Below are 27,807 nucleotides of genomic sequence, written 5' to 3'. Positions count from 1 at the left end.
CAACCATCTCGTCCTCTGTCGTCCCCTTCTCCTTGTGCCCTCCATCTTTCCCAACATCAGGGTCTTTTCCAGGGAGTCTCCAGGGACTCTTGCTTAGCTGCAAAACTCTAGATCTGAGAATTTCCAGCTTAGCATTCTCTATTCTGTTTTCATTTCATTACTTGCTTGCTTTTGGTGATCACAATTTGATGTTCCAACCAAGTACTGTATGCTTGTTTTGCAAAAACTGACAATTCTGCCTAGATCTCATCTTTTGAATAGTCTTCCTCAAGTAAGTTTCACTTGTTCAAATGAGAGAGCATTTCCACAACCAAAATGCCACGTCAACATTGAACCACATCAGCAAAATGAACTTAAATTTCAGCAGCTGATTTTACAGCCAGCAGACAACAGATCTACAACCTCTGAGAGCATGCAGTCTGGACAGAGAAATTGTTGCGGCAGAAGACTTTTTGCAGGAGAGGAGGGGGAAAGGGCTGGGCTTTGGGTGAATGGGTGGAGAAATGTATCCGATTTAGAGGGGAGGCGGGGTTGGAGGTGGGAGCAGGTGGCAAGTTGTTTATCTGCTCAGCTGTTGTGCATGGCCCGACAGAGACAGACAAAAGCAGCTGAGAGGAGGAAGGAAATAAAAGGTCTCCCTCACACTCTACCTTAAAGGTTTGTAACCATAGTACGAACAGCACCCAGAGAGTAATTTGCTTGGAGCAGAGGCCTCGACAGAGCCCTGGGGTGTGTGTGGCTGACTTAGTCTCTGCAAGGGCCCTGGGAATGCCCTCGGCATGTGTTAGAGCAGTATATTATCCTACAGGGTTTCTGAAGTGCCTTAATGGAGCCACGCAATGTTTGCTGATATATATACTCATGCAAGTGCCCTGCTGTGTGCCAGCAGGAGCTTTGGCAATGGTCTCTAAGACATTAGTCGTTGCACATGCTAATGTGCAGGCAGCATCCCCTAGGATGGGGCAGCTGTGCCCCTGCCACTGCTCATGATAGTAAGCCTTGTGATGTGCCTGTCTTATAAGTGCCTTGGCAAAACCCTTCGGGGACTTGCTAGCAGGCCAGGGAGCCTGGTTCAGGCTGGAAGGAGCTTTATTATTGGCCTGAGTTTTGCCAACCGCAGATTATCTTTCCAAGACTAAATATTTCTACTTTACCCAGAGCCAGGAACTGTTGTAGGTGTTTTTGTATATTTATTATTATAATTATAATTATTACTATTATTATTATTATCATCAGTAATGATTAGTTTGATGTGCAAGCTGAAATAATAAACACAGAAGGGGAAATACTAAGATGAGGCTTAATTTGCTCAAATGGCTTTAGACAAGGTTAATGCAAATGCATCAATATCAGTCAGTTTTTATTTTGTTTTCATTCTCATGTTGTTTCAGCGGTAGAGGTTTATACCTAACTGGCAGGCAGGAGGTTCCAGGTTCTATGGCAGGGGCAGAGGGGGGGGAGGGGGTAAACTAATAGATTATAGGGTGATCACAGAGTTTCTGATGTGAGAGGAGATTCTTACCCCTTAATTGTTATTGACTGAGAACTGTTTTCAGGCAGCCACTGAGAACATAGTAGGCACTTAAATGCTTGTCTAATGGTACCTCCAACTGGAGGGGGTGGGAAGCGCTGACAGCCTCAGGGAGCTGACAGAGGACTGGATGTTGTTCATGGTTTGAGGGAAGCTGGGTGACCTGTAATGGGGGGGAGGAGAGGTTGGTGAGCAGTTGGGCGCAGGCCCTGGTAATTCTCTCTTTCTTAGAATCGAGGGACGCAGGTGGCGCTGTGGGTTAAACCTCAGCGCCTAGGACTTGCCGATCGCATGGTCGGCGGTTCGAATCCCCGTGGGGGGGTGCGCTCCTGTTGCTCGGTCCCAGCGCCTGCCAACCTAGCAGTTCGAAAGCACCCCCGGGTGCAAGTAGATAAATAGGGACCGCTTACCAGCGGGAAGGTAAACGGCGTTCCATGTGCTGCGCTGGCTCACCAGATGCAGCTTGTCACGCTGGCCACGTGACCCGGAAGTGTCTGCGGACAGTGCTGGCTCCCGGCCTATAGAGTGAGATGAGCGCACAACCTGTCAAGACTGGCCCGTGCGGGCAGGGGTACCTTTACCTTTACCTTTTCTTAGAATCAAGGCAAACATTTTTAAATTATACATAATGGGATGCAGAGCATGGGGAAAGAAATTATGCCCCTCATCTCCAGTAGTATCCCAGGCACTCACATAGTCAGTCCATGGAGCACTCATATATAGCTAATGCAAGTGCAAGCGAAGGGTGATGTGAGTGGAGGGGACCTCAGCAATAAAACGCTGCAGGAAATGTGGTTTCTCTGCCACAAAAACTACATAATGGAATACATTGGTACCTCGGGTTACAGACGCTTCAGGTTACAGATGCTTTAGGTTACAGACTCCACTAACCCAGAAATAGTACCTCGGGTTAAGAACTTTGCTACAGGATGAGAACAGAAATTGTTTGGCGGCGGTGGTGGCAGCAGGAGGCCCCATTAGCTAAAGTGGTACCTCAGGTTAAGAACAGACCTCCAGAATGAATTAAGTTCTTAACCTGAGGTACCACTGTACATGCAACAGTCTGCACCATTTTTCTTTACAACAAGCCAGTTGTCTGGAAGGTCGCTAACTTTAAGCTATTAGCCTCTATCCGTATCTAGAAACAGACCAACTTTCTGGGATGCTTTCTGGCTTGTGTGTGCAAAAACCTTATGGGGGTGGGAATCACCAAGTAAAACAAGAAGGGGCTCAGAGCAGCAGCAGAGCACACAGTGGCTATAATGTGCTCACAAGGCAGATGTGATCAAAATAGATCTGTACTGTGCAATCTGCAGCTTTCCTATAATTATCAGAAGAACCAACAAGGGCGTGCAGTCCTTGCAGATCTTGGCAAAAAAAAGCTCAACAACTTTGTGCAAAACTAAAAAAACCCACAACAAATTTTGCGTCCGGATTTTCACTTTTGGAAATAGGGCAACTACTGTGAGTAGTTCTGGGAGAGTGGGACATTGCTGGTTTTATTTAAACCTAATATATAACTTGCTAGGTACCATCCAGCAAGGAACATATGAAGCTACCTTATACAGAATCAGATCATTGATCCAGCTAACTCAACATTGTCCACAAAGAGGTTTTCCAGAGTCTTGCACAGGCGTCTTCTCCCAGCCCTTCCTGGAGATTGAACGAAATTGTTGCTTTTGCAGCTATGCCACTGAGCTTCTCTATCTTTTTATTAGTAGAGTGCATGCTTTGTATGTTTCAGGTCCTAAATCAAAACATCTCAGCAGAGTTGAACTGCCTGTGCTTAAAGCTTTTGAGGAACAGCCTGCACTTACGTTCTTGGAAGCAGAGTTTCCTGTCAGGCAGAGTAGCCAGTTCAGCAAGGTCCAAATTGCTTGAATACATTCAGGGTTAAATAGAAAAAAAACTAATGAAAAACCAACCCAACAACCTAGAAACATTTATTTAAGAGCACTGAGTGTATTTTTTGAAAACACTGCATGTGCTTTTTTAAATGATTGATCAGAAATATGACATCATTATGAACAAGGAACAAACAGGTATCACAAAGCTACTTCCTCATTCTGCGCACTTGCATTAAAAATCCCTGCTCATCTATAAAGTTCCTCAGGTGCCTAGGATAAGCTATAATAGCCCTTTTCAGACTTTCAAAATTACTTTCCCCATTATTGCTTACAAACATCAAGCTAGATTTAAGCTTATTGGTGTCTCTGTCATCTTTTCTCTCTTACATCATGGATGTAGGCTTATATTAGGAATCTATTTTCTTTATTATCTTATAAATGCTATTGCAACGTTAGTCATGGCTTTGGCTAGAACAATAAACTTATGAACCTGAACTTGACTTTTGGAGTGCTCTACTGTTTCCAGAAGACGAGTAGGAAGCAATTGTGAGATGCAACTAATCTGCTGTACCTTTCCCACCCCCAAGTCTGAGGACCTGTTTTCACTTATACCCGTTTTACAGTCATGGCTTTCATCAGGAGATCATGGTAATTGCTGAATGTGTTCTAAAGTGTTCTCTTCTAGAATTGGCTTCCATCTCAGAACTACAGCTCCTAGGGTTCCCAGGGACAGGGAATGGCTGTTAAACCAGTTTATGTCTGCTGTGCAGAGTTGGGGATCATCTGTCGCCCTTCTGATGTTGGAGTCTAACTCCCATCATCCCTGATCATTGGCCATGGTGGCTGGGACTGATGGAAGTTGGGAGTCCCAACAACATCTGGATAGTTGCAAGTTCCTCATCCCTGTGTGAAGGTAAAGGTAAAGGGACCCCTGACCATTAGGTCCAGTCATGGATGACTCTGGGGTTGCGGCGCTCATCTCGCTTTATTGGCCGAGGGAGCCGGCGTACAGCTTCTGGGTTGTGTGGCCAGCATGACTAAGCCGCTTCTGGCGAACCAAGCAGCGCACGGAAACGCCATTTACCGGTACCTTCCCTCTGGAGCAGAACCTATTTATCTACCTGCACTTTGATGTGCTTTCAAACTGCTAGATTGGTAGGAGCAGGGACCATGCAACGGGAGCTCACCCCATCGCAGGGATTCAAACCGTCGACCTTCTGATCGGCAAGCCCTAGGCTCTGTAGATATACCCAGTGAGGTTATAGCTTACATTTCCTTTCCTTACCAGATGTGGGGAACCCATGGGCCATCAGATGTTTGACTCCCACCAGCCTTCTAGTCTGTCAACATCTAGTGATCCAGTTTCCCCACCCTTGTTATATGCTAATTTGCCTAGCTCAAAGGTGCTGCATGTTGACCCCTCTACCTATCTTCTGTTACTAGTTTGGTATCCCCCAGGCCCTTTGGCTTTCACTAGTATTTATGAGAACACATGCTTCCCTTAATGCCAAACTGGTAACCAGGTGAAGGCAGGTAGGAGGATGGAGGATACAGAGTAGAAGCTGCAGGGTATGGAAGATTTCCAACTGATTGTGTTGACTTTGATTGAAATGCAAGGCAGGAAGATTGGAAAGGGGGGGGGGACACTATTCACTCAGCCTCCTCCAGGCCTGGCTGCTCTAGGGCAAGCTCATCATGTGAAAGAGGTCTTTGTGTCAAGCTCCCTTGGCCCTCTTGTGTTGCATGCCAGCAGGTAGCAATTGTTAAGATCCTCTGAGCGGGGTCAGAGTGGAAGGAGGCAAAAAATGGCTTCTGTTGTCATATAGAACAGGGATCTTCAGAGGTCTTGTCTATAGCAACAATGCTGCAACCCTGCCCAGCCTAGCCTTGCCAACTTCAAAAGGACTTTTTTTGCTCTTTGTTAGCTTATTCTGGGTGGGTGAGATTCCTGTGTCAGCAGCAGAGAAGCTTAGCAAAATAAAGCACAGCTTAGAATAAGAAAGGGAGCGGGGGCTGATCTAGTCCTGACTGTTGTTCTCAAGCAATAAATGATATGCCTAAAGTGCTCATTATCAACCCTGTTTAGCACAAATAAGCCCCTGGAAATGCATCCTGAGATGGAATGTCCCAGGTTTTGTCTACCTGCAGATGAAGTTCCATTCCATAAATGGAAGCATATTTCTAGGAGCATCTGATAGAACCTAGTTGAAGGATTATTAATTGCAGGGATTTGGGGTTTTTTTTTATTTAGCGATTAGAACCTCTGGATGAGTAAATCCATAAAAATATTTACTATAGTGGTTTAAGAATTCCTGCCTGGTTTGTCCAGGCTCCAACCCCAATCATATATTTGTATTGTTTATTCTTCCTGGAACTTCTTTAGGAATGTATTACAAATCTGTGTAAAATAGGCAGACTATGATAGTGATTAACAAGTCAGAATATAATGTTCATGGCAGGCTGCTCAGAACACTCATGGGAAATCACAACTTCTGAAAGTTCAAGTACATGGAGATCATTTTATATAATGACTTGTTTTAACAAACAAAATTTATGTGGTGTAAACTACTCTGACAGCCCATGGCTCATATATATGATGCCATAGTTTGTGCAGTTTGGACTCTGGTTGTGTAAGTGTCATTATGGATGCCTATTGGCTAGTGCCCATAACATCATTGGTGATAGTGACTGACATAACTCTGCCCTCTGTTTGCACCTTGTTTACTTCTTTAGACAAAACATAGAATCATAGAAATGTAGACTCCAAGGGTCATTTAGTCCAGCCCCTTGCAATGCAGGAATCCTGCCAACAAGCATCCCCCTAGGTAGGTTCACATCACCAAACCTCTGGTTAACAGCCAGACACACTGAGACATTCCATGAAGTCCTTACAAAATAAAAGCAACAGCAGCATAAACCAAAATATAAAATCTCCTTTGTTTATTAATCCTTTATTTTTCTACCCCCCTTTTACTCTCTCTCGATTCCTAGGAGAGTGAGGGCACACCCGTGTTTCCCTTTTTTAAGACAGAAAAGTGCCAGAGACCAGCAAGGCATTTCTTCCTGTGCTGGATTGGGACTCATGTGCCCATAGCACTAAGGCCCTGTCCCCACTACACATTTAAAGCAGAATTATGCCACTTTAAACAGTCATAGCTTCCCCTAAATAATCTTGGGAAATGTACTTTGCTAAAGGAACTGAGAGCTGTTAGGAAACACTTATTTCCCCTCACAAAGCTACAGTTTGAAGAGTAGTTTAGCAATCAATCTCTCTTCCTAGGGAGCTGTGATAATTGTAGCTCTGTGACAGGAACCGGGGACTCCTAAGAACTCTCAGCATCTTTAATAAATTGCAGTTCCTAGGATTCTTTGGGTGCAGCCATGACTGTTTGAAGTGATGTTTCCATACATCCTAATTTTGTACATGTAAGTAAGTCTCACTGCATTTAATAGGCCTCTTACATAAGCGTATATGTAAACAGTAGTTCCTCTTTGCCCTAACTCTTCATAAACACCACACCTTTAAAACATGCCCCCCCTCGAAATCTAGGAACTGCAGTTTGTTAAGGGCACTGGAAATTGTTCCCATGATACTTTGGAGAGTGTGCTTTAAATATATGGTGTGTACCCTGTCTTCCCTTGCTTGAGCAGTGGTGTGTGTCTTTAATACAGGGACAATTAACTATTTACAGTGGAAGTAGAATAGGTTCTGTTTCATTTGTCCCGTATTAGAACAGTTTTGTAGCACCAACCTGCTTTTCTATTTGCTGACTGGGCTCTGACTTTCTGCTTGTGAAAGCATTTTGCGTGCTATATGCAAGGATGGAAAAGTCAACAGTAAGTGAATTGCAGGTGTGTTTCTGTGTGAGGCTTTCATGTAATATTTCACTACAAACAGAGTGAGTTTTCTATAAATGCAGTGTGCTTGCTCCTGACTGAGTCAGTTTTCCCAAGGCTCTTTGCCACAAGATCAGGTTGCTGCTCTCTAGACTGTAGGGTGGACAGAGGATAGCAGAAAGTTGTTGCAATAAGTAGTAGCCATGGGATACATTAAGAAGGAGCCCAAATATTGAAGTATATGTGAGGACACAATAGACCAGGGGTCTGCAACCTTTAAGACAAAAAGAGCCACTTGGACCCGTTTCCGAAGGAAAAAAAACCTGGGAGCCGCAAAACTCGTCATTATAAAAATAACTTTTTTGTCACTTTTTAAAATTATTTTTTTGACCCCTCAGAATTACTCCTCCTCATAGAAATAAACGTTAAATTAACAAGTTACCTTTTTGTGTGTGTGTGTTCTTCACTCCCCTTCAAAACAGTGACCAGCGTACATGCCCCCTTTCAATGCAGTGACCAGCGTACATGCCCCTTACAATGTAGCGGGCGGGCGGGCGGGAAGGTGACTAACGCACGCACCGCCCCCATGCGACGTCACAGCCAGTACAGCGCCCACCACAGTGGGGAGTGTCGGGGCGCACAATGCGCCTCCTCCCCTCGCTAGTATCCGCCCCGGAGCCGCGGCAAAGGTGTAAAAGAGCCACATGCGGCTCCGGAGCCGCGGGTTGCAGACCCCTGCAATAGACAATGAGGGGGAAATGTACTTAACTCCCAAGCCCTCTCACATGTGGTTAACACTACTCTGCCAGACCACAACCCTACAGGGCTTTCAGAAAGATATTGAAGATACATCCTTTTTGCCAACTTTCCCTTGATGTTTTTTTAATTCATTATTGTTACCTTGCTCTTGCTATTGGTTTTGATTACATTTTAGCAATGTTTGGTGGGCTGCCTGTTTTATTAGTTGCTGACTTTCCAGTATTTTATTTTCATTGTATCTTTTGTATTCATTGCTTTTAATTTTTTATTGCATTTCTGTATTTTATTGTAAAAGGTAAAGGTAAAGGACCCCTGGACAGTTAAGACCAGTCAAAGCGAACTATGGGGTTGCAGCGCTCATTTCTCTTTCGAGGCAGCCAGCATTTGTCCACAGACAGCTTTCTGGGTCATGTGGTCAGCATGACTAAACCACTTCTGGCGCAAGCTGCCTTGAAAGAGTTTACTCTCAAAAATGGCATATATATCTTCTAATTAATTACTGAGTATTAAATCCAGATTTGTTACCCATGGAATTGTCTGTATTGTAATCAATGCACCACTTAAAGGCAGGTTTGGTGAACGTTAGGCACGGTTCCAAATATGGCCTTCCTGGCCTCTCTGTGTGGTCCCTTGAACTCTTCTCAGGCAATACCTTTCATTGGCCCTATTTTGCACCTATAGTGTGTTTAATTTTTATCATTTATTTTTGCGTCTGTGTTTTCTAGGTGCATCCCTCAAGTGATGTCTCAGGTAGCTCAGAGAACTAAATGGCCAGTGATCATCGTTTTCAGTTGGGTTTCTCTTTGTGTATCCATGCCATTATTGAATGAGCGGGACTTACTAATTGAAAAGGAGAATGCCAGTCGTGTAGGTGGAAACCTTGTGCTAACAGAACTTGAAGAAGATGCCAATAAGAAGCTCATGCATCTCAAAGAGAAGGAAGTAGCTGAAGCTATGAAAACAGGACTGTTTCCACCCAGCATGCATTTCTTCAAAGCCAAACACCTCATTGATCAAAGTAATGTTTTCAGCATCTTACAAAAGATGCCCAAAGGTAGTAATTCCAACTTGCATTCTTATGGCATCTCTCCGGGTGTTGTATTAAGTGAACTTTTACAGAGGCTCATGTGATTATACTGGAAGATTCTGTATAACAGGAGTGGGGAACCTGTGGCTGGTAGGTCTAATTAGGCCTGTCAGGTCTCTGATTTGGCCTGTGAGACCATGTTGGGCAAACCACACCCACCAGTCAGTCGCCTGACATCATACATTGACAAGCACAGAGATATGCTTGCTCCTTAAAAGACAGCAGGCAGAAGCTTATTTCTGATGTTAGTGCTGTGGAATCATTTTTCAAGTCTTTTAAAGTAGGGTAATGGAAAAATGCAAATGATAGCTTTCTATTTCTCTTATATTGAGTTTGGAGCTTCAGACCTATTAAAATATTTAATGGATATTGGGGCACATGGTGTGAATGCTGCATAAACACAAAGTTCATCTCCACCCATAGTTTAGGTGAGCAATTTACTTACATGAGTACTGCCACAGCAATGTTTCAAGTAGAAATCTATTCCAAGCCTTACCTGGAGATGCTGGGGATTGAACCTAGGACCTTCTGCATATAAAGCATCTGCTCTACCACTGAGCTACAGCCTCTTCCAGTGGCCTATGAGTCCATTTGGAGCACAATCCATCTGTGTAGCATATATATATATATAGTCAATGACCAGTAGAGAAGATAAGAAAACAAAGCACATAAAACACAATAACAGTATACTATTAAATATACAGTTAAAAACAATGTAAAGTATTAATTTTAAAATTATTAATACTTTGCCTTGTTTTTTATAATTTAAATATATTTATTTAATATTTTCCATTTTTTTAATATGGCCAAAATTATATATATATATACACACACACACACACACACACACACACACACATCTGTGTAGAAGTACAATATTCCCAAGGGCTACCAGCCAATTTCTATCCAAGCATCAGTGTGGGCTGAGCTTTTGCCAAAACCCATCAGCTTCGCTCAAATGTTGGTATTGCCTGTGAGACTGAACTGGATCATCTTCTTTTGTCATTTTTAACGGTTTCAAACTCTTTCCAGCACTCTGCAAAACTTTTAATTTTGATGGTTACTTGTGCTGGAGGATGCAGTCCACTCACCAGTGTTGAAGTAAGATTCATGTCAGTAAATGTGCTTCCTGTATGTGGAATGGGATTGGGGGATATTCTTGTCTTTTCTCAGGCAGGAAAATGTATTGTTGACCTGGCTTATCCCATCACAGTCACATCATCACTAATACCATGACAATATAGATAACTTCAGTTTTTCCAAGTACTATTTAAGCACTGTCTTGTTTTGTTACACTTGTCTCCTCCATTTCCACAGGTGGTGCTTTACACTTGCATGACTATGCTATATTGAGTGTTGACTGGCTAGTGTACAATGCCAGCTACTTGCCAAACTGTTACATCTGCTTCACCCCTTTATGGGAAGTCCGCTTCAAGTTCTCCAGTCCTCTTCCTCCCAAGGATCTGCCTCCTGATTGCTGTGAGTGGGTGCTGTTAGAGACCTACCGCAATAACCTGAAGGATATAACTGGATTTGATAAGAGGTAGGTGAAAGCTTGTGATTAATCATAAATGAATTCCACTCTTATTCTGCTTATTCAACTGGTGCAAGAGCTGGTTGCTATTTAAATACATTATATACTGTACGTGCTACAATTTTATTCCATCTGAATCTCCACTTTGCTCTGTTAATGCAAGACCTTCTTTATACCAATTGGACCCTTGGATGACAAGGGAGTAAAAGGTGTGCTATAGGAAGATAATGAGACTGCAGAGAAGCAGCAACTTTTCTGCATCTATCATCACAGCAGAAGATATAGGGCAGTTGCCTGTACCTGAACTAACTTTCACAGGAAGGAGTCTGAGAAACTGAGGCAAATAGTGGTGGTGAGAGACCAAGTTTGAGGCCTAACAGACAAATAAATGTTGACAAATTGTTGAGTCCAGATAGCACCCACTCAAGGGCTCTCAAAGAACTCAGATGTGAAGTTGCTGGTCTTCTAACAGAAATATGTAACTTGTCCCTAAAATAAGCCTCTGTATCTGAGGACTGTAAAGAAGCCAATATGACACCAATTTTTTAAAAGGGGATCCTGAAAATTACAGGCCTGTTGGCTCAACTTCTGTCCCCGGGATACTCTTGTTAAAGATAAAGCAACCAAGCATATGAAAGAACAAGTCCTGTCTCATTAGAGTATCAACAAGCATATAAATAGCCATTACCTAGATGACATTGTGTACCTGACCTTTCAAAAAGCTTTCAACAAAGTACATCGCCAAAGACTCCTGAGTAAGTTTAGCAGTCATAGAATAAGAGATGAGTTCTTCTTGTAGATCAAGAACTAGTTAATTAACAGGGAAGAGAGAGCAGGAATAAATGAACAGCTCTCCTGATGGAGGGAGGTTGAAAGCAGAATCCCCAATAAAGAGTTTTACCATAAAGTATAGGTGTACCTGAAATATTTTTGAATTAATTCAGTGAATTAATTAATCTGAATTCTGTCGTTCCAAGACCTGGCAGACAGCCATATTTAAATCATATTTTACATACATTTTGCATTCTGCTTACAGGAGATGAAGGTTGGAGGCAGGAAATAGCGCCTCTCTCTGGAATGTGCTAGCCATAGCAACTGCTTTGCATCCTCTTACTTACAAAGCAGCAGCAACAGCCAATTACCGTAATTCAAATGGGGTTGGGGCTTGTTTTATTTTTTATCTCAAATGTACTCTTACGTTCCTCATGTTTGCTGTATATGGTGAAGGAGGAGAAAACCAGGGCAGCTTGATTTACAAAAACTGTAGTGCCAGAACACTGCAGACTTTAGAAGTTAACTCAAAAGTTAACAGTGAGTGTATACTTAACACATATTGGTGCTATAGTAAAGCTGAAGTTTTATGCTCACTTATCAGGGAGTAAGTCCTGTTGATTATGGCGAGATCTGAGTAAACATGCATAGGATCAAACTTCTGCCCTCTCTGCCCCACAGAGGACCATGCTGCCCAAGGCTTGTGAAAAAGACATTACATAGTGTCTTCCTGCCTCCCAATTTACCATGAGATCTTTCTCATCCTCCCCTCCCCCTACCTTGCTCTGTCCCCTGAGCTTGAGGAGATTCTGTCTTTTAAAATTCCCATTATTTGGCTCTTGCACTTCAGATAAGTTTGCAAAAGATGCCTCTGGCACTTCATTGATTCCTGGTTTTGAGGGTCACCTGGTTGCTATGTCACCACATAAGCAGTTCTCCTCTGAATAGGCCTGAAATGCCTGTTGCTGCCAGATATATAAACTAGTTGAAAATGCTGCTCTGTGTCCCCTTCTCTAGCTATGGTCCATTTCCTTTCCATTATGTGGCATTGTTTACAGAGTACTTTCTTGCCTTGCCCGATCTTTTGTGTGATAATGTAACGAAAAGACCCCCATTGTCATGCAGAAAAGGGCAGAGTTAATGTTGCTGTGGAAACTTAACTCTGAATTCCTCAACTGGTGGGCAGTTGTTATTTTTTTTTGGGGGGGGGGGGAGGAAATCACCCTGGATGAGGTAGGCCTACTGGATTTCTTTGTTTATACAAAAGAACCCCCCCCCCGAAAAATGTGTTTAATAAAAGTAATAAACTACCAAATGGAGTGAAAAATCGCTGCAGCCCAGCACAGGAAGGAACTCCTTAGGTAGGATAACAGCAGCTGGCATATTAAATGTGTGGCAAGCAGACTCCATTTTGTGATCTCCCATCCCATCTGCTGACCAGGCCCAATGCTACTTTGTTTTATGGCAATTGGCAACTCTGCCACTTGCAAGCTGTAGGAACACAATTTTCCTGATGAACAATAAAGATTTTTAGACAAAGATAATAAGTATGAATTCAATCCAGATCTCACATGTGTGATGATGTGTACTTTTAATTCCTTAGGCTGAGATTAGGCAAAGCACCAAATATAAACTGCTCTTTGGAAGTGGCCACTGTTGTCATAGCAAAGGAATGAGGGAAGCCTAGGCCAGAATCAAGCAACTTGTTCATTATTAAGGGTCCTGATGGAGAAACAGCACGAGCCAGTGTCTCTCAGACATAATTTGCATATTTTGTGGCATACAATGAGCATATTTGCATATTATTCACATGGGTGTGTGATATATGCCAAGCCACAGCTGACAGGCATGTTGTTCTTACTCTGAACTAGGCAGAGAAAAAGCTGCAAATGAGAAAATGCTTGTTTTATAGTCCCTCTCAAGCAACAACAGCAATGTTCAGTGAACACAGAAATCATTAGCTACAAAACAGGATCTATATTAGGTTGTTAAAAATTGATTCTGAGTGTTTGGTATAAATAGGGAAATGTTCAAACTTGTTTCTGTAATAATTAACAAGAATCAGTTAGCAGGAAAACTGGAATTATTAGGCTGGGATGCACTTAATAGATGTGTCCATGTATGACAGACAATATATGCCCCACAACAGGACTAGGCAACCCTTAAATAGAATACATTTTCAAATTAAGGACAGCCCTTCAAAATAGAAGACTGTCCTCTCTAAAGTTGGGCCCACGGCCTTATTATAGACACAGCACTCTGTTAAGTTTAATCACTTGTTCTTTTCCTTCTCATGCTGTCCTCCACAGTGTATGCCGTTGGCGAATTATTCATGTGGACTCTAGCTAAGTATTATATTTTTATTGTCACCGTAGGCAGATCCACATTGTACTCTTAAAGCTCATCCCATGCACATTAAAAACTCATAACTTTGCCCAAAGAATCCTAGGAACTGTAGTTGCCTCCTCACAGATGTGCCATACCCAGCAGCCTTAACTAACTGCAATTCCCAGGATTCTTTGGGGGAAGTCATGTACTTTAAATGTGCATTGGCTGTCCTTAAAATGTATGGTGTAGATCTCCATTTGCCACACATATGATCAAGCAGGTGCACTCAACAAGGGCTTGGGAGAGTTTGCACTGCTGTAGGAAAACAGTAGACTGTGAGATTCCTCAAAGAGGTTGAACGGGCAAAAAGAAAAGAAAAAAGTCCACTTTCTCAGTTGGGCTTGGGTCAGCTAAATTCTGAGCCCAAAGCCCATCACACACTTATGTATTGGCCCGGGCTTATCAAACACATCCTACATGGCTATGCATTACTGCACATTGCAGTTGAGTGGTGGTGTTTTGATATTCTGGTTTGGTGGTGTTTCTTTTATTATTTTAATTGTACATTATACTTATTTTTATTGTTGTATTTTTGTAAGCTATCCTGAGACCATTTGGTGAAAGGTGGGCTATAAATAAATATTCATTCAAAACTGCCAGCAAACACTTTAGCCTGCAAACCTGTGCACACTTTACCTGGGAGTAAGCCTCACTGAACACAGTAAACATGCACAGGATTATGCTGTTAAGGCTGCAATTTTAAATACACTTGAATAAGCCCCATTAAATTACAGGAATTGATTTCTAAATAAATTAACACCCATTAGGACTGTACCATACATGTGTTAGGGTCATAGCTGTCAACTTTTCCCTTTTCTTGTGAGGAATCCTATTCGGAGTAAGGGAATTTCCCTTAAAAAAAGGGAAATGTTGACAGCTATGGTTAGGGTAAATAACAATTTTTTGTATGAATATGGTTAGCCTTGAGGTTATAGTCAGTAGAAAGTGTTTTAGGATTCTGTCAATTGAGATCACAGACACAAAAGTCTTACAACTCTCTCTCTTTTTCTTTCTCTCTCCGCCCCACCCACCTCCAGTTTGTTGAGCAACCTCACTCTAGTAACAGATATTCCAGAGGTGACCTACCCTTCTCAGACTTTCATCTGGAAGAGATTTGAAAATGCCTTCATCGCTGCTTCTGGCCTTATCAGCTATGCACCTGTGTTCAAGGCCTATTTCTACCAGGGGCTGTTGGAGCTCTATGAAGATAACGTACAATATGCTGAGATAAGGGCTATGCTGCCACCGGTAATGCTCCTTCCTTCCTTCCTGGGACTCCTCTTCCCATCCAGGGAGATATTTTGTGACCAATACCTGAGTAAACCTGTTGTACTACTTAAAAAATAGTATTATTATGGGTACCTAAAATGTCTTGTTTCCTAGACTGGTAACTATGGCACTAACATCTGCCCATTAGCTCTGCTCCAACCTTGTCTAGAGATAATTTAAACTAATGTCAGTTAAACAAAAAGCGGTTAACTCTTATGCCTAAATAAACCCAGTATCTTTCAGGAATATGTAGAATTCTAATTGTTTTGAGATGATACAGGATAGTAGTCCAAAACCTCATTATATGATCTCTCAGCACAGATTCACCTACTAGTTATTCTTATGCCCACAACCTTCCACACATCCCTCTTGCCACTGGGTTGGTAACTAGGGGAAAGGGGGCAAATAATACTCCACAGGATGTGGTCTATGTCATTAGCTGCTGATAATTAATATAGTCAGTTCTGAGAGTATGACCTATAGGATTTTGAACATATTACTAGATAGTTGATTACAATGCTAAAGACCACAATCAGGACATTACTTAGACAAGGATATTAATCTAGGGCAGATTATCATACTTTAACATTTAAAATAGGGTCGGGGGACTGTTTTCAGACGGAGGGCTGCATTCCCATCTAGGTAACCTTCTGGGGACGTCAGAGGTGGACAGAGCCAGAGGCAAAAGTAGGTACTGAAATTACTAATGTAAATTTCACCTTTGTACAGTAGGCTAGTTCCTACACACATTCCCACACCCACCTCTGTTCTCTGCCCAGGCATCCAAGATGTATTATCAGAGTTCAAAGGCATTCATGTCAGATATGAAGTCTTATCCTAAGGATGTGACCATAGGAGAAGGTGTGTGGCAAAGTCCCAAGGGCCAGGTAGAAGTTTCTCAGCCCAATGAATAATTTCCAATATGTCATACAATGTCCAGAGCAGTGTTTCCCAACCGGGGGCCATATGGTCCCCTGGGGGCCCCCAGGATATTCCAAGAGGACCCCGGTAAAAAATGTGTAAATGGGGGGGGGGGGCATAGCATGAGGCTAGGGGGCACAGAGAGAAATGAGATGTGAAGGGGGGAAATTGTTGTTTTTTAAAAAAAAATAATCCTGAGTGGCTACCTATCCATTTAGTCAATCACAAGCGTGTAAGGGGGCAGCCCACCAGGGCCTAGCACTCCTTTTTGCCACATGTGTTTTATTGGAGCAGATCTGGTTTGTTGCCGGTGGGAGAGGGCAGCCTGGACCTGACTCTGCAAGGCGCAGGGTGCAATCCACACCAGAGCCTAGCTGAGCAGGGTCATCTGGTGCTGCTGACTTGCATCTCATAAATAACTGTCTACTCAGAAGAAAGTCACACTGAGTTCAGTGGGCCTTACTCCCAGGTAAGGGTGTGTGAGACTATAGTGTTTTATCTAGGCATCCAGGGCTCCTCCCTTTGACAATATCTTTTTGCACCAAGTCAGTGAGGACCACTTGTTTTTTATAAATTATCCCCTATATACAGAACTCCGTGTGCGCCTTTTGGACTGTCTCTGTAGGTTCCCCCCTCCTTGTCAAATAAGTGGGCTCAAATAAGTGTTGTTTACTTTTTTATAATACATGGAAGATGGTTCTCCCTTGGAAGGTTCTGGACTTTGGTTTCTAAGCAAAGGTTGGATGGCTATCTGTCATGGATGATTTAGCTGAGTTTCCTACATTGCAGGGGGTTGCACTAGAAATATGACCCTTGGGGTCCCTTCCAGTTCCATGATTCTATGTTTTTCTGCTTCAACAATACTTCATTACGTTCCTAACATTTTATGTAATTGTATTTTGTACAAATTATAAATAAAACACTTTCTAGGCACTGGTCTGAGGAGTCCCCCCCCCCTTCCTTTCCCAGTGAAAAACCACTGTTTAGTTCTAAATCGGAACATACAGAAAACCCTGGGGGAAAGCAGGGGGACAAGAGGAAGTGTGGATAAACTCTCTGCTTGAATGTGCAGGTTCCTTGAGGGGAGTTTGCATCCACTTTGCTCCTCCTCAGTTGCTTTTATTCCTGTACTGAGCTAAAGCAAGGTTTGGCTTAGCTTGTTGTCCAAAGCTGGACTCATGGTTGAACCTGGGCTTGAAACTGCAGCCAGGAACAAAACTTGAGGAGTTCTGGTGCTGATTGTTCTTTTCTTGTTTTATGACAGACTGCCCCCTCATTTGCCTTTACCTTTATGTTTGCATATTCTGCCGACAGGTATATGAGTTGGATGGTACCATGCATGACAAATCCTGGTCTATGGCAGTTTATCAAAGCACAACCCAACAGTTTGTAAAGGACCACCCAGACTTTGTTGGTGCAAAGATTATATACACAGCACACAGGTAAGGAATATCTAGATGACTTTGCCAGAACACATATATTTGAACTTATCTAATTCACACTTTATTGTTGAAAGAAACTGCAGGTCATTATAGATGAGAAAAGTACATTCAGTTCAGAAAAATTAACAAAAACATCTTCGGAAAATTGAATGAAAAGAAGCCCACCTCATTTGTGCTCATTGAAGCAATCTATGATATCAGTGCCTTGTGATAATGCCAATACTTGTATCCTCTGGCTCAGAAACATGAACCTTGGAGAGTTGTATTGTTTGCTTCAAATATGAGGTGAACATTACAATTCTATAATTATTCTCTGGCTCAGATTTTAATGCATAGCAGCACATCATGTTCCAGAAGGGGGAAGCAATTTCCCTCCCTATATTCTATTTCCTCTATTCTACTTATTGCTGCTATAGGAGCCACAGTCAACTGTGTGGATGGATAGGAGTTTGGCTGGGAGAGAAGAGGGAGGGATTTGGAGACTCATAGGTAGGTGTGTAGAAGGGTGGGTATTTGGAAGCTCATGAGGGGGAGTGGGGTAGAGACTTGATGTTAGCACAGGGCGCATGGGATATTAATCTACTTGGATTGGCTCAAACTAAGATGAGATGTTGCCCCATTTTGTGGAAGAATACTTTGACTTATTTTAAGGCAGTTCCATTCATGCCTTGTTGTCTGCTGCCTTTAGTACAGTATTTGATAATCTCTGACACAGTTTAGGTGCAGCAACTTCAAAATGAACCCCTTTTAGCTTTGGACCTCTATGAACATCAACAGGTTACAGATATATTTTCTGCTGGTGACACTATAGTCAAACTCTCAGCTAAATTTCCCCTTGCTTATGAAAGTAAGGACAGCTGAACAAATAGTGGAGGAGAGCCTCAGCAACTTTATGCTACCACATACAACATATTGTCTTATACTCACTTCCCCATCCACTATTACCCATGCAGAAGAGTTTAAGTTCTTCTGAGGGGAATTTAATTTAATCAATATAAAAACATAATTTTCATACCTATGATTGTATTAAAATCAAAACTGTGTGCTTTCGGCACGCAAAGAGCTCTGTTTGACAGTAGTCTAATAAAAAAAATGAAAAGTCTCCGTATTACATCTTTTCTTGACTCAGATGGTTAGTGGCTAGTAAACTTGCAAATTTTGGTCAGAGAATTTAAAACTCTTTAAAAATAAGCTGCTCTGAAAATGGGAGAAGTCAGCTTTGTGGTTGGCACAAGGACTACACAATTAGTGCTGTGCAAATTCAACTCTGAAGCAAATGGGAAGTACAGTGGTGCCTCGCAAGACAAAATTAATTTGTTCCGCGAGTCTCTTCGTCTAGCGGTTTTTTCGTCTTGCGAAGCAACCCTATTAGCGGCTTAGCGGATTAGCGCTATTAGCGGTTTAGCGGCTCTTAGCGGCTATTAAAGGTTTAAGGGATTAGCGGATTAGCTGCTAAAAGGCTATTAGCGGTTTAGCGGCTTAGAAAAAGGGGGTGGGGAGCGAAAAAAAATCTCAAGCCTCGCAAGACATTTTCGTCTTGCGAAGCAAGCCCATAGGGAAATTCGTCCTGCGAAGCGCATCGAAAAACGGAAAACCCTTTCGACTAGCGGGTTTTCCGTCTTGCGAGGCATTCATCTTGCGGGGCACCACTGTACAGATTTCCTGTGAGTTTGATCAGGAGACGTTTGTACCTGTGCACAAAAGATGGTGAATGTGGTGCGCTTTCAGAGTGGACTCATTGCTAGAATTATGTACACACCAATGCATGTAACAGAAAACATCTAAATATCCAGTGGCTGATTCATAATTTGAAAATAGCCTTTTTAGACAGTACCTAGTTTTTTTCTCCCTCTCTTGGTACTCTTCTCTTCCTGTTAATTTCCAGAAATGAGAATGTCCCCCAAATTGAAGAAGCTGTCCGTGCAGCTATGGCACTCAGAGCAGAGTTCCCGGAAACTATGGCAGGCTTTGATTTGGTAATCTCCTATATTTCTTACTTGGTTTTGTTTTTTGTGTTAGAAGGAAAGCAGGGCACAATAAGATGATATTTATGGTGGTGGACACAGGTTTCCTTGGGCTACAATCCTATCAAAACTCTCTTGCATGCGATGTAATGTACCTTTTGACCATATAGCTGAGGCCACGACAAATTGCTGCAGCATCTGAGGTGAAATATATTTGATGTATGGCATTCCTTGGAAATACTTCCTACTAATCCTTGTGAAGTAAGAAATGGAATCATGGAATTCAAGAACTGGAAGGGATCTGACGTTTGTCCAGAGCCCTATAACCCTGCCATGATCTTAAGGCAGAAAGGCATGTCTGCAGGGTGGAAGGATACCAACAGCAATGCAGCTCCCTGGTTATGGCTTTCAGCCGCATCTTCAGTTTACCCAAAGCTGAGTTAGAAGCTGCTGCTAAGGGCAGATCGGGATTTCCAGCCCCTGTGCAACATGCTACCTGAGGTGGGCCATCTCATGTCGCCTCATTGGCGCAACAGCCATGTTGCGGCAGCAAGCTAGCTTAGGGGCTGCAGGACAGACCACCTGGCATACCTTTCTAGCCACTTTTTACCTCTCAGAATTTGCCGCCTGAGGCAGCTACCTCACTCTGCTTCATGGTAGGGCTGTTCAGAGCAGTTCAATGAGAAATGTTTCACTTGTGCAGTGTAATGTGGGTAAGCAGGTCTCCTTACCTATATTTCAGTGCCTTGTGTAGTTCTGTCCACTTAAGAAACAAAGGAAATAAAAAAAGATGCTTGTTGCCGCAAAGTTATGGCTGCAGATTATTTTTACCTTATTTCACAAATTGAACATCGTGTTGAAATGATTTTTAAAATAAACATAAGTTAAGATGACAGTTCAGTGCAGGTTCTTCCTCCTGATCTATAGAAGATCTAAGCATTAAATGCTTATCAAGAGCAATTTCCTTCTCAGGTTGGCTGGGAAGATGGAGGAAAGGCCCTCTGGGAACTAAAGGATGCCTTGACCCTTCCGAAAACTCTGGGAAATAAATTGCCATATTTCTTTCATGCTGGTGAGACAAGTAAGTATGGGCACATCCCACTAATGATTTGAGGTCTTCTGTCAAGTAAGCATATATAAATTTTGTTAAACGAAATAAATAAGAGTAAGGGGTAACTAGAAGATGAGGACTGAAATCCTACAAACACTTATCTGTGAGTAAGTCCTATTGAAAACAGTGTTGAAACTGTCCCCACACACATTGAATGGATATTCAAATTGTAATAAAGATTTGTATATAGAAGCATAAGAGCTGGAAGGAACCCTAAAGCCCATCTAGTTCAGCCTCTTGCCAACACAGGAAATCTATTGCTACATGTCCATGGTAGGTGGTCATCCAGCCTCTACTTTAAAAAAATCCTAACAAAGGAGAGTCCATCACCTTCCAAAGTAGTGCCATCAAGAAGTTCTTTAAAAGCCTTCAAATCCAATCTATGTCTGCAAAGCATGTGTGTGTGTGTGTGTGTGTGTGTGTGTACGCGCACACATTTTGTAACCGACCAAAATGCATGCATCAATTTCCTTCACTGCCTTACTGTTTGTGACTCTTATATGGGTAGGGGGCCATAGGCTTGCAAGAGACAAATAGATAATCTGATCCAAGCTTTTCTATTCAACCCTACATGTTGCTGTGGCGGCCGCTTCTATTTATCTACTAGCAATGATAGCTATGTTCTACCTCCACTGTTAGAGCCAGTATGCTTCTGAATGCCACTTGCTGGGTATAACAAATAGGTGGGGAGAGTGCAGTTGCACTCAGGTTTTGCCAGGCCTGTGCACAGCTTATCTGAGGAGTCTTGTTAGAATAAAGGTATAAACTCAAACAGAAAAGCAGCCAGCCCTTGGGAGCCCTCCAAGGCCCAGGCCAGGTGTACCTGGCTGCCACCCCCCGACCTGGGTTTTGTTTGTTGGCTTCCCCTATACATCTGGTTGGCCACTGTAAAAACAGGATGCTGTACTAGATGGCCCCTTGTCCTGATCCTTCAGGGCCTTTCTCATACCCTCCAGCATTTCTCCGATGAAAATAGGGACGTCCCATTCCACAATGATAATTTTACTATTTATACCCCACACTCTGGGCAGCTTCCAACATATATAAAAACATAATAAAACATTAAACATTAAAAAAAACTTCCCTATACAGGATTACCTTCAGACAGCTCAGGGATCAGATAACTCCATACCATCTAAAATTTCTCCAATGAAAATAGGGACATCCTAAGGAAAAGTGGGACATTCCAGGATCAAATAAAAAACTGTGATGGCTTCTCTAAATCAGGGATGTCCCTGGAAAATAGCGACACTTTGGAGAGTCTGTCTTCTTAGGTTCTTAAGAGAATCAGAACTGAGCCTTAAGGTAGGGCTGCCGTATGCCCAGGATTTCAAAGGTGAAATTTATGTCTTGAGGAAATTTTCGAAAGGCGGATCTTTGGCAAGTCAATCGAAAAATGTGGTGTTTGTTTTTTTGCCGTTTTATAAAAGAAAGCTCAACAATTTCATGGTCATCCTAAAAATAGCTCAACAACTTTTGGGGTGTCCTGGTTTTTACCTTTCATAATATGGCAATCCCACAGTAAGGAGAAGTACAGGTGGAAAGAGTGTTGTTATACTCAGGCCTTGTCTGTGAATTTGCTATAGTCACCTAGTTGGCCACTTTGAGAACAGGAAGCGGGACTAGTTGGGTCTGTGGTCTGAGTCAGCAGGGCTCATCTTAAATCATTATGTCCAGAACTTTCTGATGACCTTTTTGATGAAACTAGATAAACAGTATTCTGCCCTTGTGTGTGTGTCTTGGCATACGTTGGTGTGTGTCAGTGGACCAATCTAATATTACAGCTGCAATCCTAGGCACAACATACATAGAAGAAAGACCTATTGAACTCAGCTGGACTTATCTTTGATCAAGCATGCATAGGATTGTGCTTGTACCAGTCATCTGAAATGTACTGGCAAACCCCCTCGTGATAGGCATGTTGAGTAGCAAATAACATTTTGCCAAAGCCTGTGGCGTCTGCCAGAGTTCACGTGGATTACTGTTTTGCATAAGCAGTCCTAGAATGCTTTGCCACATAGGAGCCTCTGCTCACAGAGACTTAGCAGGGTGGCAATCTGCTGCTCCATCTGTGCTGCAACAAAACAGAAAACGCCGACTCAGACAGTAGTGTCGGCTGAGCTATTACTAAGATGTCAGAGGAGTTTTCGGGGAGGATGATTGGGTCACATGGTCATGTTTGCCAACTTTCTGCAATATAAATTACAGTGAAACATGGTTGTCGGAAATCGAAAGGTTTTTCTAGTACCATGGCAATAAAGACTTGAAACACTGATAACGGAAAGAAGGCACCTTTTCCACTCACCGGGTGGTTAAGGGTTTGCTGTTGGTTGATCCTAGGTATTGGATGAAATCTGAGTGGCTAATTTGCATTAAAAGCTCAATACGGAAGCCGTGTGGCACGTTCAACTTCCAAAAAGTGCTCAAAAACCGAAGCAGTTACTTCTGGGTTTTTGGCATTAGGAAACCAAAACATTTGACTTCCGAGACGTTCAAAAACCAAGGTACCATTGTACTTTGCTTTACCAAGCACAGAATGGTTTGCCATTTTGAGTGGAGTGGGTCACTTTAAACATGGTATTGATGTGCACAGGGGGCATTAAATCCTCAAGAGTGCCAAATGCAAAGGCAGGATTTTGGGATTCATGGCCATGAATCCACTTGGCCGCTTTAGGCATGTGATTTAACTTGACTCACATGGTTGGTAAAATGAGATGTGGCAGAAAGAAAACAAAAAAACCAACAAAGCAAATAATGAAAAAACATCAAACTAGAGCACAGAAAAGTTCTGGCAGTCCCTTTTTAGGCCTCACATAACATTACTCTTTCAGAAGGCAACTTAACTGGGTTTTCCTCTATGTATTTGGGACCATTGTGACTACCATTTTGTGGTTTTATATTGATGTAAGAATTCTCTTTATCACTCAGACTGGGAAGGCACCTCTGTAGATAGAAATTTGTTGGATGCTCTGCTGTTGAACACCAGCAGGATTGGCCATGGATTCGCCATCACCAAGCACCCAGAAGCTAAGAATTTGGCTTCGAAGATGGATGTTCCTATAGAGGTCTGCCCTATTTCTAACCAGGTACTGTTCACACAGAAGGGAGCCTAGCCCTGTAATCTGTCTTTGATAGCAGAATTAATCCTGAGGTGTGTTTACACGTGTGTGTGTGTGTTTAAGCAAGGATGATGATACTGATAAAAACAGTAATGATGCATGATAGATATATATAATTGCAGGATATATGCATTATTGTAAAGCTTGGGGGAGAGGAGTAAATAATTATACTTCATATATTTGATGAAGTAGACTGTAATCCACAAAAGCTTATGCTGTAACAAAATGTACTAGTATTTTAAGGTACCACAAGACTCTTTGTCAGGACATCTGTGTACTGTCTTTGAAATCCTGATGATTTTAGTTGGAGAAAGATGCTGCCCAGTGTGCCAGTGTAGTGTAGTGGTTAAAAGCAGTGGACTCGTAATCTGGTGAACTGGGTTCGATTCCCTGCTCCTCCACATGCAGCTGCTGGGTGACCTTGGGCTAGTCACACTTCTCTGAAGTCTCTCAGACTCACTCACCTCACAGAGTGTTTGTTGTGGGGGAGGAAGGGAAAGGAGAATGTTAGCTGCTTTGAGATTTCTTAGGGTAGTGATAAAGCGGGATATCAAATACAAATTCTTCTATTTACTTGGGACAGTCTCCTTCATTTAAGAGTGCATACAATTAAAGGCTATGTACACTTGTGTGGAAGAAGTTCCATTGGACTCAATGGACTTACTTGCAAGGATTGAGCCACAGAAGTGTTGTACTTTTCTAGAGTGCAGCCTATGAGGCAGGATTTATTGTTGTTTTGTTGTTGTTGTTTAAATTTCTATACCGCCCTTCATCTGAAAATCACAGAACTGCTTACAATATAAAAACACAAAATACATACCATAACAACAACAACAACAACAACAACAAAATGCCCTTTGAGGCCCCCTCCACAGTTTAGAAGGCAATAGATTGTTTAATTAGCCAAAGACTTGGGAGAAGAGGAATGTTTTTGCTTGGTGCCTAAAGATATGTAACACACACACATGGATAAAATGGCAGTATTTACTTATCTCAGTTATGTACCTCTTCAAGGTCCTGATGTTAGTATCAGATCTCAGGAACCATCCTGCTGCAGTCCTGATGGCAGAGGGTCACCACATCGTGGTTTCCTCTGATGATCCATCCATCTTTGGAGCAAAGGGTCTGTCATATGACCTTTATGAGATGTTCATGGGTATTGGAGGGATGAGTGCTGATCTGAGGACTTTGAAACAACTAGCACTAAACTCTCTAAAGTAAGTATTGTTATTATTGATTTATTAATAGAATTTGTATACTGTCTGTCATCTGTAGATCTCAGGGTGGTTTACAGCATCTAATTACAATATAAAAACCACAAAATACATAATAAAAGTAAGAACAACAACTAACCAAAAATCCCTCCACGACACATTTAAAAGGGCATCGGATGTCAACCACCCAAAGGCTTGGTTGAAAAGGAACATTTTTGCCTGGCGTCTAAAGGTGTATAATGAGGGTGTCAGCCGAACCTCACTGGGGAGAGCATCCCACATACGGGGAACCACTGCAGGAAACAATAAACAATGTATGGGATATGCACCAAATATTTAAAATGTACCAATAACCAGGTCAGGAAAAGTCTGAGCAAACAAATCAGGTTTTAACAGTCTTTGGTAGCACCCTGCTGTGGGTGCCTCCCATATAGCAAGGGAGGGGAGTGTTTAAAGAGTGGGTCTCACCACAGAGCAGACCCTTTTCTGTGTTGCTGTTAGGTGACATACTGTAAAATGCAGCACCACAAGACCTCCTTGTTAGCTGGTCTCAATGGGGCAAGGTGACTTTTTAGGTACCCTGGTCACAACTTATTTATAATGGGCAAATCAGTGCAGTGCTTCTTAATACCTACGCACCACAGAATACTCCACTTATTACCCTTACTGCTGTTGTGCTCTGCACTACTTGCCCACATTGGTAAATAAGTTTATATGATGGTTAGGTGCGAGGTCTATCAAACATGGACCTGGTAAGTGGTAAAACAGCTCCAAACATGATTGGCTTATCCTTCTCTGAGCTTGAGACCACAGCCATGACAACTGTAATTCTAAGCACACTTACCTGACAGCAAGTCCTGTAAATTCAGTGAGATTTTCTTCCTAGGCTGCACCTATATACCCAGTGCAGCATAAACAGTCAATTTGCTGAGTTTTTATTTCCTGCTCTTTTCTGGCTTTTGACCTGATCATCCAGCTTTTAAAGCAGTTTCTCCTCCTCTGACCTGGACTTCTTTTCTTTTCACAGCTACAGCAGTATGCAACCTGGTCAAAAGAAAAAGGCCCTGGAGATCTGGCAAAAAAAGTGGGACCAGTTCATAGCTTCAGTCTCTGCAGCAAGCTAGACACAGAGGCACAAAAGACTTCTTCGCTTTAAGCATGGTACTCTGATCAGATGACAGCTAATGTCAATACAAATTTGTCTTGTCTCTTGTACATTTCAGCACCTGAGCAAAGTGCCCTTTTAATTATGCTGCAAATGCTCCAAATCAATGACTGATCAAAATGCACTCCTTAAAGGTGGAACTAGGTGTGCTTCAACTCCATCAGCTATTGCTGTCCTGAACCCTTCTTGTCATCCCTAGATATTTAGCACAAATTAGGCCTTTTAGCCCTAGCTAGCCACTGCCTCTGGTAATATTTTGTCATAAAATGTGCCTTAGGAGCTTGAAGAAGCCCCTTTCCCTCAAGCTAGAAAGGTAGTATTCTGGTTTTACCATGCAACTACAAGAAAAGTTATAACTGGGCTACTTCCTTTGGAATCCTGAAATTCTCAGGTTTTATTTTAAATGACAAGTTTCTAGCCCACATGATATCTTCTGGCAGCCCAAATTTATATAAGATTTAATTGCACAAACCCATTGAAATCAATGGCCTTAATAAGTACCATATTTTTTGCTCCATAGGGTGCACCGGACTATAGGGCGCACCTAGTTTTAGGGGGAGAAATAAAGGGGGGAAATTTATTCCCCCCCCCCAGTCCAGGAGCGGCGGCAAGATTGGGCGCAACCTTGCCGCCGCTCCCGGAGCTTGCGGGGCTAGGGACAGGGGAAGCCTGAGCTTCCCCAGCCCCCAGAACAGGTCCAGGAGCGGTGGCAAGATTGCGCACAACCTCGGTGCCACTCCTGGAGCTTGCAGGGCTGGGGGCCTTGCGGGGAGCTTGCGGCGAACTCCCGCCGCGCTCTGAAGGCTTGCGGACAGCTGCCTGAAGCCTGGAGAGCGAGAGCAGTCGGTGCGCACCAACCCCTCTCGCTCTCCAGGCTTCAGCGAAAGCCTGCATTTGCTCCATAGGACGCACACACATTTCCCCTTCATTTTTGGAGGGGAAAAAGTGCGTCCTATAGAGCGAAAAATATGGTATACCATAGGATTGAGCTATGGAATCTCAACTACCTTGGCAGAACTTCCAGTACAGGAATAAGGAAACTGTGACATTTCAGATATTGTTGGACTTTAACTGCCTCAGCCCAAGAGGTGGTGGAAGTTGGAAGACCACAGATTTGCTTTGGTGCCATGCTTCACTCTTTGCCCTTTTCCATAACTAGTAGAAACAAAAGAGATTATGCAAACTATTCCTTTAATATGCATTGTTTATCAGTTGCAGAATTCACCCCCCCCCTTGCACAGGATGCTAATCTGAAACAAACAAATAAACATCCTTGATAATTGTAAGCTATCCAATTAAAAACATCTTAATCAGTTAATCTATGACTTGTATTTAATTAATTGATTTAAGTCTGCTTATATTTGCACATGAATAAAACACCCAATCTGAAGAAAAATAACTTCGTTTTATGCAGTGTTTTCACATATTGTTGCAGGTAACTGACTTAGAAGAGACATTATTTCCTGTTTGTCAAAAAATGAAGAATCTCTCTTCTAAGACGACCCTGTCATCTTGGACTTAGTCCCATTGTTAACATTTATTAAAGATTGGAAACCTCTCGTAGACTGCATGAAAAAGAAATAATGACGTTTGGATCTGAGGACTGAAGATGATGTTTTATATAGAGTGGCTTTATTAGGTGTTTATTAGGTTTACTGAAGTGGATGAAATGAATAATATTTATGTGTGTGAATGATGCTACAGTCAGCAATCTGATGTTCTGTGATTTTGATACTACTTCTCCAAAAAAAATCACTATGGTTATGTATGTAAGTCATTGTGGTAACTAATGCAAATGATTGTTACACAAATAATCATTCTTTAAAAAAACCAAACCCAAATCACTGT

The 27,807-nt window shown here is 42.4% G+C and overlaps 1 protein-coding gene and 1 long non-coding RNA gene across 4 annotated transcripts in view; both read left to right on the top strand.

The window, feature by feature from the left end:
- The window catches only part of LOC310659316, a 66,824-nt gene that overhangs the window by 6,185 nt on the left and 32,832 nt on the right, over positions 1 to 27,807 (top strand). The window lies entirely within an intron of this gene.
- Positions 518 to 27,358, top strand: ADA2 (adenosine deaminase 2). 2 transcript variants are annotated; one of them, XM_083402218.1, is made up of 12 exons: positions 518 to 657; positions 8,700 to 9,028; positions 10,379 to 10,604; positions 14,792 to 15,002; positions 17,259 to 17,386; positions 19,272 to 19,362; positions 20,323 to 20,431; positions 23,390 to 23,547; positions 24,595 to 24,797; positions 25,822 to 26,586; positions 26,733 to 26,805; positions 26,897 to 27,358. In XM_083402218.1, exons 2-10 carry the CDS (start codon positions 8,716 to 8,718, stop codon positions 25,916 to 25,918), a joined length of 1,536 nt encoding a protein of 511 aa, XP_083258344.1. In that variant the 5' UTR covers positions 518 to 657; positions 8,700 to 8,715; the 3' UTR covers positions 25,919 to 26,586; positions 26,733 to 26,805; positions 26,897 to 27,358. The 2 variants fall into 2 exon arrangements, with proteins under 2 accessions (XP_083258344.1, XP_083258343.1); XM_083402217.1 differs by having other exon boundaries at positions 26,733 to 27,358.

Source organism: Podarcis tiliguerta (assembly GCF_965153285.1).
Source record: "Podarcis tiliguerta genome assembly, chromosome: 10".
Lineage (NCBI taxonomy): Eukaryota > Metazoa > Chordata > Lepidosauria > Squamata > Lacertidae > Podarcis > Podarcis tiliguerta.
The sequence above is the reverse complement of the archived record's forward strand: the minus strand, read 5'-3'. Positions and strand labels throughout refer to the sequence as shown.